Raw genomic sequence first — 20744 nt, 5'->3', positions numbered from 1 at the left:
ATTCACTTGTCAGGTATGTAGTCTTCTCGTCACTACTCGGTTTCGCCCCACTTATTTGCAACAATTTCCACCCCAATTTCCCCTATCCACACGCTTCAACACGCTGCACTTCTGCAAACTTGGCTTCAGCTGCAGCTCCAGCTTCTCGCAGCTGAATGGATAGTTTTAGAATGGGTCTTTATAACCACTTTCGCGATTTCTTTTGCTTTTTCCCTAGTGTACATAGTATCTGTCGAAGCCTCTTTTTTTTAATTTTAGATAATCGACTCTCGTTTAGACAGATCTAAACTTAATACTTAAAAGCTGCTGCCGTCAAGCTAAAGTTAAACTTTTTAGTGTCGAATGCACTTTGTTTAGCCGGTAATACATATATACATAAACCGAGTGAACTCCCACATAATGGACATCGCTGAATCAACGGTCGGCTTACATATCTGTTTGCAAATTGCTGCGCTATCCCAATGGCTGTTGGATCGTAAAAATGGCAAAGTTTATATTTCACGTCTGCTCGAGTGCTATGCCATTTGTACAGTCATCATGTCTCTGGCCATTCTGGTGTTTGGCGTATATTTCGATAAAAACTATTTTCGTGAATCGCAGAATGATGTTGGACAAACAGTGGATTATATACAAATAATTGGCATACGTATATCACATTTGGTAACTATTTCTGAGGCATTTTTACAGCGACGCGGACAAAGCTTATTCGTCAAGCAGGTACGAGAAATCGATCGTGTATTCGAGTGTTCGCTAAATGTGGAGGTCGATAATCGGTGAGTAGAAATTCGGCAAATATCTTTCATCATATTACCTCACTCCTTCCCAGCTCTCTACGCAGTCAGCTCAGGCGTCGGGGCCTCATTATGCTCGCCATTTATGTAAGCTCCGAGCTGCTCATACTCTTCGCAAAGTTTCTTACCAAAGATCGTCACTTCTCCATCTACTGGCTGCTCTATCTGCTGCCATTTTTCGTCTGTGGCCTACGATATTTTCAAATATTTGTCGCCATTATGATTGTACGACAACGTTTGGATAAATTGGTGCTAGTCTTAAATGAACTCAATCTGCTGAAGAGCAAGCAGAAACCGGATAAAGACTCCAGCCCAAATACAGCAATGAAATATATAACACAAGCTTTCCCAAGCTACGAAACATCTGATTGGCAGAATCGTCGCACTGATATGGAGAATCCAGATATGAAACGTTTGTTAACCATACGCGATCTCTACAATCGCTTGTGGGAGTTAACTGGCACGCTGAATGCTGATTTTGGTGTTTCGATTTTAACAAATGTGGGCAATGATTTCCTATCCATTACATCGAATTGCTATTGGATTTTCTTGAATTTCAAGGGCTATTCAGCCACATTGAATGATTTCTTGCAAATCGCCAGCAGCGCCGTTTGGTCGGCGCCACACCTCTTCAATGTGTTGATGTTGGCATTGCTCTGTGAGAGGACTGTGCAGAAGGTAAGTCTGTTGAATAAAAATCTGGCTTTTCATTTAAAAATAAAATTATTGCCATACTCTCAGACGACCACAATCGCTTTGGGTCTGCACCGCATTGAAACTAATATCTGGAACGATAATCACAACACGGTGGTGAGTAAGACCTAGTTTACCTATAGAAATTACGGAGCTTCCTTAGCTCAGGTGGAGTTTCGTAGGTCACGGTTCAAATACCGCCGAGCTCAAGAAATATCGGGGAGTCCGATATTTCGGAAGTAACTGCAGAACTGAGGAAAAGACTGGCTATTCTTAAGGACTACGTTTCGAAGGCACTCAACTTTTCTGTTAGAGTCAAGTTCCTGGGTTTGATTCTCGCTGGGAAACTGTCGTGTTAGTCTTACATTGAGGAGAGAGTAAAGAAAGCATCAAAGGCGCTCTACTAGTGCAAGGCTGGGCAATTGGTACTAAATGGGGCCTCTCTCATTTCCGAGCTACTTCATCGCTCTATAAAATCATAGTTAGGCCCATAAGCTTTTGTGCAGCTCTGGTCATGTGAAATGCACTAATCAGAAAGTTAGAGCGGGTACAACTGGCGGCTCTAATTGGAATCAGTAGCGCACCTAGGACCGCTGCTACTTTAGACTCCTAGCGTCATCCTTAACATTGCTTAGGTAAGGCTGGTGCTGCAAAGGCTACGGTCAGACTTAGGAGCACTGAGTGCTTAGCATGCTCATTATTTGGACACTCTAGTATTTTGGGAGGCTTCGACTATATCCTTGCTAAAACGGATAACTGAGTGCCTAGTCGAGCAATTTATCTCCACTTACAGGGATGAGTGGACATAAGGCAGTAGTTTGAAAGAGACAATGGTAGACTCCCAAATGGATGGTTTGAAGATTTACGGAAGGATTAATGTAGGCATATTTCGCAAGATGATCGCCATAAATCGCAAATTAGGGTTTCAAGATCACTGTTACACATTTTTCCGAATGCAGTGGATAGGCTGCTCATTTACGCGAAGCCAGCAAGGAAAGTTAACGTCTAAGTACTCTGATAGCCAAGCGGCAGTCAGTTCTTTGGATCGCTCTTGTTGTGGTCTAAACCTAGAAGAAGAGCGCCTGACGTACTCTATAGCTGCGTCTAGTTTTCTAGTCAGACTTATGTATGTACACATATAACTATGTAGGTAGTGATAATGAGTTGGGGATGTGTTGGCCACGTAAAGCAGCCTCGAGATATCGAGAAAAGAGAGAGTGGGAGTTCTCGCTCTGTTCGACATCAAGACATATGCAAGTTATTTCTTATCAAAAGTGTATCGAAGGCGGTCTACTCGGCTCATACAGACGTTTGTAGTGGTAGCATAACGGACTTGTGCTTATGGTCCAAATGAGCTTCTGTTAGCCCAACCATATCTACCTGTCTAAACTAATCAATTCGATCCAATTCGCCAATTGTCCTTGGCACAGTTCAGTGGATGGATTCATAAACCTACATAAACAAATTTTCGCAAACTCAATTTTCGTAATGTAACTGAAAGTATTAATCTAGTTATGTATTTCTCTCCATAGATCGAGCAGTTCTCCCTGCAGCTGTTACATCAAAAGTTGGCTTTTTCAGCTGCTGGATTCTTCGATATCAACTGCACTCTGCTTTATACGGTGAGTTCTCGGGGCTTAAGGTTCGGTTAGTCAAAACTTATTTTACGTAACGTAACCTATTATATTGGCCAACGCAATTTATTTTTGTCCAGAAATTTTTGGACTTGACTTATAGGCGGCAAAGTGGCAATTAGCTGAAAAGCAAAATACAAAACATTTTCGCTTCTGGCTAAAATGACGTGTTGAGTAATCATGGACGATTTCTTACGTCTAGACTAACTGAACCTTTAATAAAAAAATTATTTCAATTGCATTTTAATTACAGACAAAAAATTTAGTCTTTTTTTGTAAATTTAGAAATTTTAGTATAAGAAAAATTTACTGCCATAAACTAAACAAAAGCGTTGGGTGGAGCGTTTTCTGACGCGGAAGTGCCATCCCTGAACAAAGTCGGCAATGCTACGTTAAATGAAGAAATAACACTAACAATAAGCATAGGTTTGTTTGTGGGAAATACGAAAATGACAGTTTCGACGTTTACTGTATGCTTCATACAAATTTTATGGGCATGAGAATTTTTTGACAAACAGACAACGCTGACGCTTTTGTTAAGGTATGGCAACTATATCATTTTATAAAGGTTAAAAGTGTTTTTGCGTGATTCATAGCAACTGAAGACCAGTTTTAAACGCAAGGCGAATTTATACAAGGTGGTGTTGGTAGATTAGCTGATTTTGTGTGTATTTTTCCCCTCATGGAATATTTCGTTTGCATTTTCACGCACACTTTTACTGATTTTTAAAGTTCATGTCGCGAAAGCAAAAACAAAATACATGTAAATTTTTGCTTTTGTACTCCCGTTTTTACCTTATATGAATTCGCCTTGTGGACATTGTGAGTCCCATATTTATAAGTACACAAAAATTTTTTAGAACTTTTCAAAATGTTTTATTTTTTATTAATTTATTATTTATTTATTAATTTTTTACTTAAAGTTTATAATAAAAGAGGGACGCTATGCCAGAAGAATTATTGTGATCACATTTCATTGTATCTCTTTGCCTCTACTTTTTAAATTTATGGTTTTAATGGCAGAAAAAATTAAATTTTTTCAATTTGTTTATGTCTTAGTTTATAAAAAAATACTTATTTTAGATTTTTTGGCTTTGAATTTTTTATTCAGCATTTATAAAAAACTACTACCTTTTGTTTTTTATATTTGCGGTTGTTCCTTTTTAAATACCAGCGGTTTTCCACTAGTCTTTAAATGAAAAAAAAAATAATCACTGATAAAATTTGGGAATTAAGAAATAATAGTGATCAAGTCTGCACCCACATGCCATTTTTTAAAATGGTAGGCATTTTTTCCCCTTTTTGTCACTTCAACGCCTAGTGGAAACTCGGTATAAGCTCAATTTTGTCTCCTTCTCAATTACAGATCGCCGGCGCTACCACAACTTATTTGATTATACTTATTCAGTTTCATATGAACGAAGATAAGATGTCGAGCTGAAAAAAAACTAAAATATAAGAGCTCCCTTTCAGCCTGATGGAAATTCCAAAAAAGCGCAAAGCTGAAGAGATAGCAGTTCTAAAACAACTTTTTTTTCCGATAAATAGAATCCTAAACTCATTTTCTATGTATGTATTCGAATCACATTATTATATATTAATGAAAAATAAAGTTAAAAATAAAAAATCTGGACTCTAAAATCGTAAATTATTTCTCAAAAAATAACTTGCATAAGTCATATATTAAAGAGGTTTCTTCAGAGAATAGCAGCCCGTTTACTGTTGATATATACGCGTATATATGAACCTACCTTTATCGCCGCACTGCACCGCTCGAGTTCGTTTTCAATCCCATCTCGTTTCGGTCGTGGCCTCATCGTCTTTATCTTTCACTTGCCACAAAGTTCCCCTATTTTTCTCATTGTTCAACACGCAACTTATTGTTAATTGATGTCTGTTTGATTTAGTCCACCTTTTGCAGAGAGCGACGGCAGTCGAGCTCAGTATAAGAAATATACGTGAGAGGTTCCAGATCTCTAATTTCAGTCTACTATAACAAAATGTTTCATTCTGATACGCTTACGCTCTATAGTCTCTGAATTTTTTCCGTAAAGGATGCCGAGGTGAAGAAGACTATTTTACTATGCTTACAAAGCGTAGCCCTGATCCAGATGGCGAAGCAGCGAAGCACTCCTAGCGAATGTCTGACGAGCTACTATGGAACGGATTCGAATGATTCAACACTGGATATTTACCCCTGTCCCGGTCCTTCAGCGACTTCAATAGTAGCAAATCTAAACAGGAAGAGCCTGTCTACGCCCACTTCTGTTTCCGCAATAAGTTGGGTACTCAAGCGACTAGAATGGGACTGGATCACAACACTTCCTATCACAGCTGTAACTCCCAGATATCGGCATGTGACGTATAAGATACAGTTGGCGCAGGAATGAATGACCATCATTTGTGACGTATATTTGGTCCATAGGCACAAACTCAACTGAAAGTCGGTCCACTGTTTTATCGCCATATTCTATTTCGGTTCCCTATTTGTTTTTCATGTCTTTAATTTTGATTGAAAAAATACTGACTTTGAAGGATGTTATGAAGTTGGCACCTAAAGCGTCTCAATATTTCCATTATTCTTGGATTGATGCAACGGCGATCTGCTGTACTGTCTGTTTACCCATTGTGCTTCGGATCTTGCCAGAAACTACTATATCTGGATAAGAAACGAAGCGCAACTTTATTGGACAAATACGGGAAATAACAGAAGGCTAAGTCTTTTATTCCATATATATCAATAACCGAAGCACTCCTTTACCTCAGTATGTAGAAATGAAGTAAGAATTTGTACAGGGTTTCTTACTGACCATTACAGGATAATAAAACAAGAACAGCAGAGCACATGATGTGCTGCTGTGAAGCTCTTACTAGGACCGGAATTCGCTTCCTAGTATCACCGCACCTGGAAGCACATGACATAAATGGCATTCAGACAAAGTACCTCGCGAGGTTTCTTAGCAATACCTAAATCAAAGAAGACCTGTAGCCAAAAAAAGAGGTTTGTTACATTAGATCGTTTCGGCCCGGTGACTAGGTGACCTGCTCCCTCCTCTAAATTTAATTTAACCTAATCTAGGTGAATAACTCAGTGATATAAAAAATATTTACTCGAGCAAAAAATGGTGGGTAAACACCGTGGCTAATGGTAATCATCATTTACTACCTCTGAAGACTGTAAGTCATGTAGAGTCCGCAAAAAAACTCCGGAAGCATTGTCCGGAGGAGGCATCAAACTAAGCCGAGCATTGAATATTTCTTTATGTAAGAAGGTGGGTATGCCCTGTGGCAAATGGTATCCATCCTTTCTGGCTTACTGGTCGACTTACATAGACGACGAGGGGAGTGTCCTAAGCTGTGCACTGTTGGAGTAACTGGACGAGGAATTATAACTCCTCACGGTAGTTACTCCTCTAAAGACTTTGACAATCTAATGAGCACTGGGATCAAGAAACCTGGCGTATATCAGGAACTGGAGTAATTTGTTAACTCGCTTGTGATATTACAAAAGGTCTGCAGCCTAAATAGATGCCGGCTAACTTTTCGTACTTGCCAAATTGCTCCGACGCTTTTAAACCTTTAATGATACATATTTGGCCAGCTAGTCTTAGAGCTTTGTTACTAAATGCTTGAGCTCTCCGCCGCCTCCTTACGAGATTCTCCGAAGGACGTTTAAGGGACATTACAAAGTAATCTATGCCACAAACATTAGGCTCAACAGCAGGCAATTTATTCAACTAAGTGTGAATGGGGTGGGCTCGAAATTGCCCTTTCAATTTGTTGACGATTAACAGATAAGCAACATACTTAACGCGCCAGCATTTTCGTCAAATCATGCCAGTTTCTATTAGACACATTTCAATTCATGCCCTAACCAATCAAACCTATCAGTCCAGTTCACACAATTACAGCAGTATGTGCAGTCGGCAGGTGTATACGTATATCGCGCGTAACTCCATTCAATTTTGGTTGTACATAACACTCATACAACCATTTCCGCGTCTATCGAGGCTCACGACTATCTTGCGTGTTGGCTGGCTCATATGGCTCATCGTTTTGATATTTGGCAACTTAAGTTATCTCATATCTGACAGTTATGAAAATTTGGGATACTTAGTCGGCTACGCTTCATTCATCATTGATATTTTAACAAATACGGCGATCTTCGTCGAAATTATTTGCAAACAAAAACACTACCAACGACTAATACAACTCGAATACGAAGTGGATGCTTTACTGCAGCAGCAAACTGACATCAATTCAATTGAGTCGAATGTATGGCGCAAAGTATTCTACCAACTAATCATTCATACCACCTGCGATGCCTTACATCTCGTCGTTGCAGCCATGTATTACAAGTCGCCAGTGTACTACTTTAATATTCCATTACTGACGGTGGCGCGTATACGTTACGCACAAATCACACTTTTTATTGAGCGGCAAAATCAACGCACACGTTGCTTGATTCGTGCGCTCCTAGTGTTGGTTAAGGCAAATCGTCCGAAACATAAATTCACCAGCGATATTTGGCAGCCGTATGCTGTGTGGGAATACGATCATTTAAATTGGTTACGTCTGGTGCAGGGGCGCCTTTACGAGTTGTATCAGGGTGTGAGCGAGTGTTTCGGTTGGTCTATAATTTCGTTGCTCTTCGGCGCATTTTTCACCATCGTAAGCAATCTATTTTGGTGCATAGAAATCTGGAAATATAATTTCCAGCTTGGCCAGTTCGCATACGATGCGCTAAATATTATTAGAGTAGGCACTTTCGCCGCAATCCTGCTGACCGCAGCCGACAATGCAAGGAGAAAGGTGAGTAGACAATGGTAGTGAGAAAATGGATTTTATTATCTCTTCTGTACAGCATATGCTGATAAGCGGTCTCATATTCAAGCTACCAAAGCCGCTAGGCAACAAAGTTTACAATGATCTTGTCTCCAATATTGCGCTGCAATGTCTACATCAGGGATTTGGAATCAGCGTGAAAGGATTTTTCAACTTGAATCTGTCGCTGCTGGGAGATGTAAGTACTCATAAGGTAGCACGTAACATAAGAAGTACGCACATATTCGTAGGTCTGCCTTTGTGAAATTTAATTTGCAACTAAGATTCGGAAAAGTTCCCCGAAGCGATGTAAAATGAGTAGAAGCTTTGAGTACTATCTCGTCAAGCACGTAACGTATCGAGCGTAAAATGAGTTTCACAAGACCACTCTATTTAGCTTTTTGTCTGTAAAATTTTAAGGTCAGTCACCGATTACGTTATTCATGAGATGAATAAAGGGTACTACGTGTGTAACTGTTTGTCCATGAAATTATTCTTACTTCCCGATAGTCCGCGGATATACTTATATTTGGCGCTCATTTTTTGGCACTGAGGAGATAGTTTCTATTGCTATTAAGTAAAATTACTGCTAGCTTGTCTGCCAACAAATTTTTTCTCTAGACAAGTGAGTTATATGTATGTATGTGCCTTAGTATAAAGACTTAAAGGTCTTCGGCGTATAAACAACGTTCAGTTGGCAACCGAAAGGCAACTTAAAAAGCAGTGTTCGCCTTACTTTTCTCTTGAGACTAGAATCTGATAACATTCCGTCGACTGAGTGGCTCGTAGTGCCGTATTGCTGCCATCACACGTTCGGCAAAATTGGACATTGTTTTATTGAGCTGAACTCATTCTCGATCAAAATTTTTACACAACACCACTCTGTGACTGCCAAAATGTACAATCTGTACAAATGCCCCAATCGTGTGACTTGGCCTTAAGACTGCGCTGCAACACACACTTCGCAATATATTTTTCCGCACTTCGCAAAAAAACAGCTTCCGATAAAAATACAATCGCCGTTCGGCGAATCGGCGTAAAACTGTAGGTCCCTTCCCTTTGTGTGACAACATTAAAGCGCACGCCAAAAATTCGAGGACAAGCTCGGCCAAACACACACATATTTTGTAAGCAGCAATCTACCTGTGACCTGGAAGTTAGTAACTTCATTATCAGAAACTAAGTACTTACTATAGAATAAAAAAAGTAAGTGCGCCTGGGTTACATTGGGGAACCTATGTTACATATCTATTTTGTGTCATACATACATCTGCTTTTGCTTAGGGTTATATTTTTTCTATCTAGATCCCTACCTCTACCTCTGTTCGTTCTAAATACATTTATGTTATTCTGTTTTCCTTTATCTTAATTTTTATCTTTATATTTTATCGATAAAAAATCGATGGTAACATCCGATAAAAATATCGATGACAAATTCGATGAAGATTTCGATAGCATAATCTATAATAATGTTGGTAACAAAATCGATAAGAAAATATCGAAAAAATATCGATAACAAAATCAATAAATATATCGATAACAAAATCGATAAAGATATCGAAAAAAATCGATTAGAAAATCGATAAAAATATCGATATCAAAATCGACAGAAATATCGATAACACAATCGACAAGTAATCGATAGCAAAATCGATGACAAATTCGTTAAAAATTTTGATAGCAATATCGTTAAAAATATTGGTAGCAAAATCGATTTGAAAATCGATATAAAATATCGATAACAAAACCGACAAATAATCGATAACGAAATGGATAACAAAAATCGATAAAAATTTCGATAACAAAATCGATTAATAATCGACAACAAAGTAGATAAATAATCGGTAACAAATACATATATAATCGATAACAATATCGATAACAAAATCAATAAAAATATCAATAAGAAATACGATAGAAATATCGATAACAAGATCAATAATAATATCGATAACAAAACCAGTAACAATATCGATAACAAAATCGTTAAAAATATCGCTTACAAAATCGATAAAAATATCGATTATTATATCGATAACTTCCGAAAATACCGATAGCAAATCGAAAACAATATCGATAAAAAATTTCGATAACAAAATCGATTAATATGTCGATAAGTCCCGAGAATCCCGAAAATCTCTAAAATCCCAAAACAAATAGTTACCATTTTGAGTCTCTGTGTCTCCATCTATATCCTTTTTAACCGACTTCCAAAAAAGGAGGAGGTTATCAGTTCGTCGGAATCTTTTTTTTTTTTTTTTTTTTTTATGTATGTTACCGCATAACTTTGGACCACGTCAACCGATTTCGATAATTCTTTTTGCATCGGAAAGGTAGTGTCTCAGAGGTGGTCCCATACTAATCTGGTTAAGATCCGATCAGCGGATCATGAGATATATATATATATATTTTTTTTATATGGGAGTTGAAGTCGGTTTTTTTTTTGCTAAAAATTACTTGTTTCTATAATTACCTTTATTTTACTCTTTAGTCCTCTATCTTCATCTTTACTTTTATCGGTATCCTCATCCTCATCGTTTTCTTTATATTTATCTTGGCTTTTAATTTATATTTATCATTTTCTTCATCTACATATTCCCCTTTACCCTTGTCCTTATATAAGTAAAGTGTTTGAATTTACCTTGGTCTTCATTTTTGCCTTATCTTTACGCATCCTTGTTTTCGTTTTTATTTTTACTTTTGCCTTTTCCTTTTCTTCATCTATGTACGTTCTCACCTTTACTTTCATTATTGTATTGGTATTTTCCTAAGTGTTATTCTTTAACCTTTTACTAGCAAGTTTTTGTTGAATTAATAACATGTGCATACACTCAAGAAGCAATTGTTTCAGCCCCACCCATTTCCGTTGCACCATATCCGTGTGCAATTTCCGTTGAATTGCCAATTTACTCCCAACCAACCAAACGCCGCTAAAGAAGTTTCACTTCAAAAACATTATGTTCGCCAATATAATTGCTCTTGTTTTGAAGTAGTTATTAGCGTAATGTTCCATGTTTTAACTTCGTGTACTCATAGTGCCTACGATGTTGTCCACGGACTTGCGGCTGCAATTACCTCTACTTAGCATATTTAGTAAGGTACATTTTCTAAGAGAAAGTGAAGCTTGTCCCTAAGTACTTTGATATGGACTCCAAATTCTGAACCAGAGTTGGTTTCACAGTCATTAATAAGGGATATTCTTCCCATCATGCTTCTCTTTAGTGCCTGAGATACGTTAAGTGCTATTTGAAGAGAGATTTCATTCGCCTTTTGCAAACGTGTTCCTCACTGCAGCTTACCTATATTCCAACTTTAATGGTGTTTTCGTTTCTACCAAAAAATGTTGCCTTGTCATCGCCTTCTTCTTAGTGTTTGTGCGTAGAGGGCAAAGAGAAGGTTGCATTTTTCGATAGAAACGAAATCGGCATAAGTTCGTAGGTGAAAAACGTTACGTATACGCACTTTGTATTTCCTAGTGTAGTAACCTTCGTCATCCCGAGAAATATTTAAATTATGTAGAGTCGCAAATAAGTACTACTGTACTTATGTACTTGAGCATGTCTCGTCGGTGAAATGAAGTTTATAATAGTGTTCACGGAGTCAGCTAATGTCCTTCCACTTAAATATAATACATAGAGGTATTCTTGAAGTCTTGTAAAACCGGTTTTCCTATCGGAAAACTTTACAAATCATGCAATCTGTACACCGTTAAATGTTTTTTTCAAGACTTAGAGAATACCTCTAAAACACATGCAGTCCTATAGCAGCATTTCATTTTAATATAGACTAATTAAGGTTTGTGGTTGTAAAGACGTAGTACGTTAAATAAAATAACAACAACTTTCGTGCTGCAATGTATATTTTTAAAAAACTTTAATAATTTTGTTTTGTATTTTAGATGATCGCTTTAATAGTTACACACCTGGTTATACTTGTTCAATTTTTACTCAGCGAGGAAGTTATCAGGAAGAAAATATCTTCGTTCAAATTCTTAAGCAATACAACGGGTGGTACTTAAATGATAATTAAAAGGTCGTGGCTATAAAATAATAAAAAACGGGGTACCGGAATAACTACATGGTACATTTGTACGAGGATATGTATATGCATATGTATGTGTGTATGTTATAAAATACGATTTAATTTCAAACTCCGTACCAATAAGCAATAAAAAAAATGGAAAAACTTTTGCACGAAAAACCGATAGTTTTTAATTTATATTTTTTGTATAAACATATGTAGCGAAATTAGGATTTAAAGTACATACAAGATTCTAAACATTTTCGAAGCGTCCAGAGATTTTCTGAAAGTTTCCGAAAAGAATCCGCAATTTTTTTAAGAACTCCGAAAAAATCGCAAAAAGCATCGAAGATTTCCGAAAAACTCAAATGCTCCCGATAAAATTCGGAACGATTTCGTAAAAATACCGAAAGTTTCCCCAAAAGTTCCGATGAGATCCCACACAAAGACCTAAAAAAGTCCCAAATAGTTTCGAAAAAAATCTCGTAAATTTCCAAATGGTCGGAAAAAATTGCGAAGAGTTCAAAAAGCAGAGCACGAAGAAGGTTCGTAATTGCCTGCTGAGGACGAACGCTATTGGAAACAACTTCTTTTAATTGCTCGAACCAGGCATCGAACCTTGGCCACTCGGTTACAAGGACCGCCTATCCGATCTGCGCAGGGCCACTGTTATAAGCCACTAAAAAACACACTTGAGAAAATATTTCAATGGATCGCCGTGGATGCCTCAGTCTCATCATTCTTCCCTTCTACGGGATTGCCGCTGTTGGAGTTTACCTCCATTACTGGCTTTCCCGCTCTAGTCAACTACAAACTCGACGTGGATTTACCGGTATATGAATTTGTAATAAAAATACTACAATTTTTGGATCTGGTGCAGATTTTTATTAAAGTGGTGCTTAAAATTTAAGGTACATAATAAGTATATTATACTTAAATATTCGAATACTTCCGATATTTCAAATGCTCACAGCTTTCTCTAGTTGAGTGTACTCACAGTAGAATTTCCAGAATGCACCAACGGATTTTGGTTAGATCTATTCATGAACATGAACTGGATGAGTATGACCAAATAAGTGACAATGGACGCAACCATCTAGAAAATTTACAAATTTTTATAACTGCAATTGAGTAAATATTATATATTATATAAATAAATAAAACGGTGCGAGATGGCTGTATAAAAAAAAACAATTCAGATACTATAATGTCGAGAAAAGTTGAGAGTGAGAAAAAATATTTAATAGCTTGTTTAGGTACGTTTTGGAACCGACAAAATTAAAATAAAATAAAAAATGCCTAGCGCAATTCAAAGTAATATTGGAGTTTAACAAAAGAAAGTCAAAGTGACTTAAATTGAATAATTCCAAACAAAATAGGCAGGCACTCAACATCTTAAAGGCAATAAAGTATTAAATTGTCTGTTAGAATTAGTACTGAGCATAGAAGTTTTCAGAATTTAGTACCTCCAATTCAGCGCCTCTATTATCAATTCAGCCAACACAAACTGTATCATAAACTTTCAAACACATTTTTGTAGCAATTTAATACAAAAATTTAGTAGCACAACTCTTCTTTTTGGTATTCAGAATGCTCTAAGATTTTAATAACTTATTCGGCGCCTCTTTAACTAATTCAGCACAACGCCAAATGTTTTAATAACTAAATCGTACATCTTTGCAACATTTTAGTGCGAAAATTTCTCCAGCTCGTATTTTTCTTATTCAGCACAATTTAAGATACTTCGTGTTTAAGTTTGATTTCTGTTTAAATGTTATAACGTATTCAGCGCCCTTCTGATAAATTCAGCGCAACAGAAACTGAAGAGTTCATTTTTGAAACATTTTAGTGTAAAAATTTTACAACTCAGCTCTTTATTTTACCATTCAGTTCAAGTAAAGCCCTGTTTGGCATTTTGTGGAATATTTCTAAAATTCAGCAACGCTAATTTAACGCAATCAATTTGATTCAGCGCATACTGGATCCTCTTTGTGGCATTTTAGTAAAAATAATTAAGTACAGTTTCTTCTTTTCGTATTCAGCTAACTTTATACTTATCGATGTATTGTTATAGCATTTGTATAATGATTTTAAAATGCAAAAATTGCAATTCAGCTCTGCTTATCTATTTAAATTCTTTTAATTTTCAGCTAATTTATTATTATGTTAATCGATGTATCGCTTAAGTGGTTGTGAAATGCTTTTTTTACTAACAAATAATTTAATTCAGCTTCTTTTTTCGTATTCAGCTAGCTTTCTATTACTCGATGTATCGCTTTATTCCTTGTTAACTTCTTTTTAAATTCAATAACTTTAATTCGGTGCTTTAATGATAACTTCTGTTCCTTTAAAACTGTTTATAAGCCTGGTTAATTATATTTTTATCCTAGTAGCACCCAAGTTTTAAAATTCAGCTCTTCTTTTCCGTATTCAGCTTATTGCAAACTATTCATAATCCCAGCTATTCATATTTTTATCTTAGTAGCAGACAAGCTTTACAATTCAGTTGTTCTTTTTCGTATTCAGCTTTTCAGAAACTGCTCACAAACAATTAAAATTTTAACCCTACTACTTAGCACAGAAAATTTATAATTCAGCTTTTCGCTTTCGTATTCAGCTAGGTTAAACTTGCACGAAGTATCAATTTTGCATACTAGTAATGTTTTAAATGCTGAAAAACACTAACGCAGCTCACCTGGGATCAATAGATAAATCTTAAAATAGTTTAAAGCGAATTCAGCGCCAAACAAAAATATGTTATTTTTTCGCTGAGCTAACGAAAACCCCTAAAATTGATCCAATTTTATAAGCAAACAAAAAAAAACTCGTGTTGGATCTTTTTAGGATTTGTAAGGACAATTAGCTCTAATTACCTATACCGATGTGAGGCAGTCGTCAATTGCATACTTACACTGCCCAGTAGATTGAGATTCAAGCTAAAGAATTCTTTTGCTGTAATAATGTATTGTTGATGTAAAGTTTGCAACGAAAAATCGGTGACCAAATCATTGTAACACTTATTGCCCAGTGGTTTGACGAGCTTGAACATAATACAGCCAATATGGCGACTCTGAAATGGAGAGATGATAGAAAGAAAAATCTTAGGTTAGTTAAAAAAGAAGAATTATGAGAAACAATGTTTTTTTTAGCTCTAAATAAGCTTAGATATATGAATTGCTGAATATATGGAGCACTTTAAAAGCTTTGGAGCTTCCGGAAAAAGCTTTGAAAACTTTCAAGGTTTTGAAACTTTGTTAAAACTTTCAGATTGTGCGTGAAATACATGTTTTTTCGAGCTTCAATTTTATATTGTCGAGTTTTGGTAAGTGCTCGCATTTCTCTAAAATGGATTCAAATTTTTTCTGAGCTTTAAAGTTTTCTATGGAATATTTTTTAGAATGAGAAAGATGTCTTTAATCTCTAAGTAATATGTAGATATATTTATTGACTTTTGAGATCCAATTCGTATTTAGAATATTTCCGTAAACTGCAAAGAGTTGAGCAAACTTTGAAAGTTTGTAAGCTTTTTCGGAGGTTATAAGTTTGTGGAAAAACATATGTCTTTTCGAGCTTGAATTTTGCTACGGACTCGAAGCTTTTCTTAGCTTTAAAGTATTGTATTCCTATTCAATTTTTTATTCTTAAACCGACGCCCTTTACCCCCTCTCTACCCACCACTCACCTGTTCATGACTAGTTTGACTTTGCCAACACAGTACCCACAGTAGTACGACCACTATTACTAAAAATCCCAAATTTCGTATCAAAGTATTATGCTCGGGAAGTCGTATTATCAGCGAAAAAATAACCCAGTAGGAATTTACGATGAAATAGATGAAGTACATAATCATAAAAACCAGTATGGACCACCCATAATGCTCGTTAATAGACTTAAACAAATTATGAATATCGCCATAAAATTGTTTGTAGACCCTCAGTCGACGCTCATCTTCTTCTTCACTTGGCTGATTTGTCTTCGGCGCAACGCGTATAATGCCTCCCTTTGCAAAGGCACGTCCACGTAGATAGGGACCAAAAACTCGTTGTATATTTCGTTCACCCATTTCATTCAGATTGATGCGTAATACAATAGCAAATTCATTGAACGTACTTATGGCGATAATCAGATACAAAATACGAAATTGCAGCGTCAAACAGCTCGGTAAATTATGCCAATGTTGTAAATTCTGTGTCAAGGGCGCCGCATAGACGGTCCACGTAAGTATGGTGTGGACTGTAGAGCCTACCACAGTGAAAAAACTTAGAATTGTTAAGATCCAGCCTTGAGTTTTATAACGCCAATACTCGTCGGTCGCAGCCAATTCCTTACTGAAACGCGCTTCAAATTCTACATACAGCTTTCTGATAAGCTCGCATTCGGCATCCATGAGAAACGATTCGAGTAGAACTGCAAGGTGTGCAAGCATTTGCGAAATATAGAGTACGAAATACATGAGGTTACCCATGTTTAAATCGGTAGAATGCACATCATACAACAGCGTATAGAATATGATTAGCGACATGAAGAGAATCCAACTGCCGACATAGAGCTTGTAGATGAGTTGAGATTTGGTGAAACTTCGGAGGCCCAAGAGGGCACAACCAAAAATTATTATATAAAATATAGCATCAAAGAGGCGATAGAGTACAGTTTTTTCGTTGCTGCGAATATTACAAGCGACCATATTTTTGTTTTGATTTTTATTACTTACTTGCTCACAAAGGATTCGTTTTTGATACTAAAAATATTTAAAAGGCAAACTAAGCCGCCAACCAGAGTAGCAGGGATTTAAAAGGTACCTAATTGCCTCATCAATCAAGTTAAAAAAAAAACTAATAGAGTAATGACAATTGGAAATGATTGAAGGTGCTAACAACGACCTTTTTAGAACTCAATACTCCACTTTTGAGTAATTTTTTACAAGTCATTCCATGTTTTAGTATAATTAGGAGTGAGCTAAATACGGAAAGTAAGAGCTGAAGAAAAAATTATTGTGCTTTAATTTGCTAAAAACACTTAATTGCTTAGCTTAAATAAATAAAAGTGAGCTGAATACAGAAATTAAAAGGTGGATTTCAAAAATTTCGTTTTACTTTGCCTTCTAAGTAAGCTGAATACAGAAAGAAAGAGCTGAATTTGTAAAAATATATTTAACCTTACCACAAAAACACGCGCTGTGTCTGCTTAACTGCTACAAGTAAACAAAAATGAGCTGCTGAATACGAAAAGGTAGAGCTGAATTAAAAGAATGCTTGTTAATTTAGCTTACTAAGTAAGCTGTATGCGGAAAGGAAGTGCTGAATTGGACTTTTTACTTTTATTTTTTATTAAAGGCACAATGTTTTAAGTAATGCCTATTAATTTCCACATTTAGCTTACTGCAACTTGAAAAGGGAAAATAAAAGCAGAATTAGAAAAAAAACAATTATTTTACTTTGTACGTAATATATACCAATTTTTTATAATTCAGCGCTTACTTTCTATATTAAGCCCACTTGAACTTATTGAAAACATTGAGCGCTGTAAATTTAATTTATCTAATTCAGCTTTTGTTTCAATAATTTAGCTGTCTCCGAAAATTTTACCAAATTTTACAAACCTATATGTACTGCAAAACAATTTTTCAGCTACATCAAATGAAAGTCAGCTAGTATTTTAGTATATTGTCAGTATTTTTTAAAGTCTTTGTATTTGTCTATGCACATTTATCGAAAGTTCTCATTTAGCTAAATATGTACGCAATACAGCACGTTCAGCCATATTCAGCTGAACTAAAAGTTGATTCATGTTCTTAACTTGGTCGCTACTAGCTCAATCAAGTTAATTGTATTGAGTATTGTGTAAATGTATATATTCAGCTCAGTAAAGTTAAAAGATTTTATATACTCGCTTTAGATTTTTCATTCAGCTAGAGTAAATGAAATCCAGCAAGTATTTAAGTTGATTTTCAGTGTTTTTCAGAATTATCTTAATGTTAAGAAATGTATTGTTCGCAAAAAAACTTTATTCAGCTCGCCTTATGATATTCAGCTGAGCATTACCGAGTGTAAAATTTAAATAAACTTTCGCATACTACGAAAATTACACTTCAAGTGTATTCAACTCAATTCAGCTAACTTGAATCTCTAGCACAATAAATTTTTGGTTTACTAGTTATTTACCAGGTTAGTTGGTGGTCACAACCATCTTCGAAATGCTACGCAGATTGGTACCATTCAGTTAACAAGCACACTAAGTGGCATTCACTTTTACAAATCTATTAACATTAATTTTAGCATAATGCATATTCAATTTTGTTATATATTTAAGCGATCAGTTATTGAACACAACCAACTTTATAAATGCATTCAGCCTTATTTAATTCAATTCAACTAACTTGGATTTTCAGCGGAAAGAATATTTGATAGAACTATGCTCTTATTTATTATCTCAGTTTGCGAACACAACCAACGCAAAACCGCTATTCAACTCCATTGAACACAATTCAGCTCTCCCAAATATTCTGCGTCATGCACATTTAAATATGTACATGAGCCGAGTGGTTAGAGGTTCGCACTACCACTCCGGCGGACCTGATTTCAATTCCTGGTCCGAGCAACATCTAAAATTAAAAAAAGTCTAACAGCGGGCGTCCCTCGGCAGGTAATGGCCCGCCATTTATGTTACAACATTAAGACATAAAGCAAAATATTTTTATTATTAAACTCAATTCAGCCAGCATGCTTACTTGATTTTTATTGCAAATTCAATGGTTTCAAATAAATAAATAAATGGAGTTGTAGAAGCCTCTTACCTTTTTTGCGCTTTTTTCCGTGAACCAGAACAGTCCTACCACACGAACCACTGAAGACAAAGTGGTGGCACTATTATATATTAAATATTCGCTGTTAGTTGCCTCCATTATAGAATGCCATATAGATCCAATAGGCATTGCAAGTGAGCTCAAAACGACTGCTTCATAAACGCGTCCGTAAATTAGAGGAAGCGCATTTAACTCCTCGAACTCCCACTGCTCACAGAGCCGCCAGATGTCACGGGTGTACTTCGATTTCCGCTAGCTATTGTAACCAATCAACTTCCTCAGACAACTCCAACAATTCAATCTGCACATTCAGCTGTAAGACTAGGCAAGTATCGTACGGCCAGCGCGAACGTGGACGGTAGCGTATACCAGAATAGTGGCGATAGTGTACGCATGCTGTCGAACAGCGCAATGCCGCTGAGACCGCCCAACGCCAGAGCACACGCCAGGCGGTGTTGAGCAGTGGCAGGTGAAGAACTGGGCGCAAGGCAGTTAGGACGTGGAGTGTTTGAAAAATAGTTTCACAAATTTTGGACAGCAGGTCCATTTCACACGGTCTACGGTGGCGCACTGCAGCAAGGCGATAATGGGACAAGTGGACGTTACGGGTGTGTTTATATACATATGTACGTACATACGAATGTATGTAAGTGAAACTTTTTTTGGCTCAATTGGCATGACTTAGCTAGTACCATGTGAATTAGGCTAATGGTCAGAAGCATGGGCGACTCAGGAATTTTATTGTTTCCCTCCTTTGTTCTCTTTATGTTGTGGCTTTGTTTAAATTTAAGAAAAAGTCAGCTTAAGTTGGTGATAACATAACTATTTATTTATATAATAATTCAATGTGATATTCTCTCAATTAGTTCCACTTGTAAACGTTTTTGTAAACATGTTTATACGTACATATTGTACATATGTTTGCATTTATACTCTAACAATCATCGAAAAAATTTGGCGTGTGAATTTTAAAAATAATTTTCAAAAAAAAAATCAATATTTTTCAAAATTAAGTTCTTTTTTTATTAAAATATATATGTATATGCATTTTTAAAAATAAAAACATATACATATATTTTTTTTTTAATCAAAAAATAATAATTTAAAAATTAAAAATTGGCAATAATTAGCAAAAAACAAATATTTTTGTTTTCGCTTTTTTTTGCGTATAACAAATCAGTTCAATAATTTTTTGGAGCTTGAGGCGTTTTTAATGACAAATTGTTGTGGAAAACAACAATAGTTTCTTCATCGATTTCCGAAGAGAGTATTTTGGTGTCAATCACAAACAATAGAAGTTTGTGATATCGAACTCTTCCCACAGCCTACAATGAACATGAAAATTACTTTGTAGGCATATGAATATGACTAGGAATATGAATATGGATATAAAATGAATACTAATATAAATATGAAATATATATGAAAGGAAATTGAATATGAATATGAATATGGAAAGGAATATGAATATGAATATGAATATGAATATGAATATGAATATGAATATGAATATGAATATGAATTTGGATATGAATATGAATATGAATATGAATATGAGTATGTATATGAATATGAATATGAAAAGGAATATGAATATGAATATACCAGAGTTGTGTAAAAAGCAATAATTTTTTAATGCATTAATGGTACTTTCAAAAATGCATTAATTTGATACATCAACATTAAAATGCTATGCATTATAAATTTAATGCACATTTTACAACTCTGGCATATACTATAAATATGAGTATGAAAAAATTTCAGAAATAATAAATGTAAACATTCCAAAATAATGTTTTTTTTTTATTAAGAAAAATAGCATAGTACAGAACATAACAGTTAAGTATAAATTAATATATTGTTAAATAATAAAAATATCGAATCAAAAAAATTTTCTTGGTCTTTGTTTTTTGTTACAATTCCAAATTTATCATTAGCATACATATGTGCATATTAATGTGTGTGAATATTTTAAAATTA

General features: G+C 35.6%; 2 protein-coding genes and 1 pseudogene across 2 annotated transcripts; 2 read left to right on the top strand and 1 right to left on the bottom strand.

The window, feature by feature from the left end:
* The first annotated feature begins 399 nt into the window (after positions 1-399).
* On the top strand, positions 400-4559 carry LOC118748368 (putative gustatory receptor 2a). Its single transcript, XM_036482741.1, has 6 exons — positions 400-769; positions 817-1074; positions 1135-1469; positions 1533-1601; positions 3017-3106; positions 4485-4559. Exons 1-6 carry the CDS (start codon positions 400-402, stop codon positions 4557-4559), a joined length of 1197 nt encoding a protein of 398 aa, XP_036338634.1.
* Positions 4560-7033: 2474 nt separating this feature from the next.
* LOC118748367 (gustatory receptor 23a-like) lies at positions 7034-11960 on the top strand. The gene is made up of 3 exons (XM_036482740.1): positions 7034-7930; positions 7983-8141; positions 11841-11960. Exons 1-3 carry the CDS (start codon positions 7034-7036, stop codon positions 11958-11960), a joined length of 1176 nt encoding a protein of 391 aa, XP_036338633.1.
* An 879-nt stretch (positions 11961-12839) lies between these two features.
* On the bottom strand, positions 12840-19159 carry LOC118748366 (annotated as a pseudogene).
* Positions 19160-20744: the final 1585 nt, after the last annotated feature.

The sequence above is a fragment of the Rhagoletis pomonella genome, unplaced genomic scaffold (genome assembly GCF_013731165.1).
Source record: "Rhagoletis pomonella isolate Grant_MI unplaced genomic scaffold, Rhpom_1.0 Rhpom_scaffold_00013, whole genome shotgun sequence".
Classification (NCBI taxonomy): Eukaryota; Metazoa; Arthropoda; class Insecta; order Diptera; family Tephritidae; genus Rhagoletis; species Rhagoletis pomonella.
This window is presented reverse-complemented; position numbering and strand designations above follow the sequence as displayed.

Bases quoted from the DNA above. Each gene is read 5' to 3' on its own strand.
- LOC118748368 (XM_036482741.1), top strand. From the start codon at position 400: ATGGACATCGCTGAATCAACGGTCGGCTTACATATCTGTTTGCAAATT. The intron at 1,602-3,016 runs GTGAGTAAGACC...TTCTCTCCATAG, and splicing joins ACGATAATCACAACACGGTG to ATCGAGCAGTTCTCCCTGCA. The intron at 3,107-4,484 runs GTGAGTTCTCGG...TCTCAATTACAG, and splicing joins ACTGCACTCTGCTTTATACG to ATCGCCGGCGCTACCACAAC.
- LOC118748367 (XM_036482740.1), top strand. From the start codon at position 7,034: ATGTGCAGTCGGCAGGTGTATACGTATATCGCGCGTAACTCCATTCAA. The intron at 7,931-7,982 runs GTGAGTAGACAA...TCTTCTGTACAG, and splicing joins CCGACAATGCAAGGAGAAAG to CATATGCTGATAAGCGGTCT. The intron at 8,142-11,840 runs GTAAGTACTCAT...TTTGTATTTTAG, and splicing joins ATCTGTCGCTGCTGGGAGAT to ATGATCGCTTTAATAGTTAC.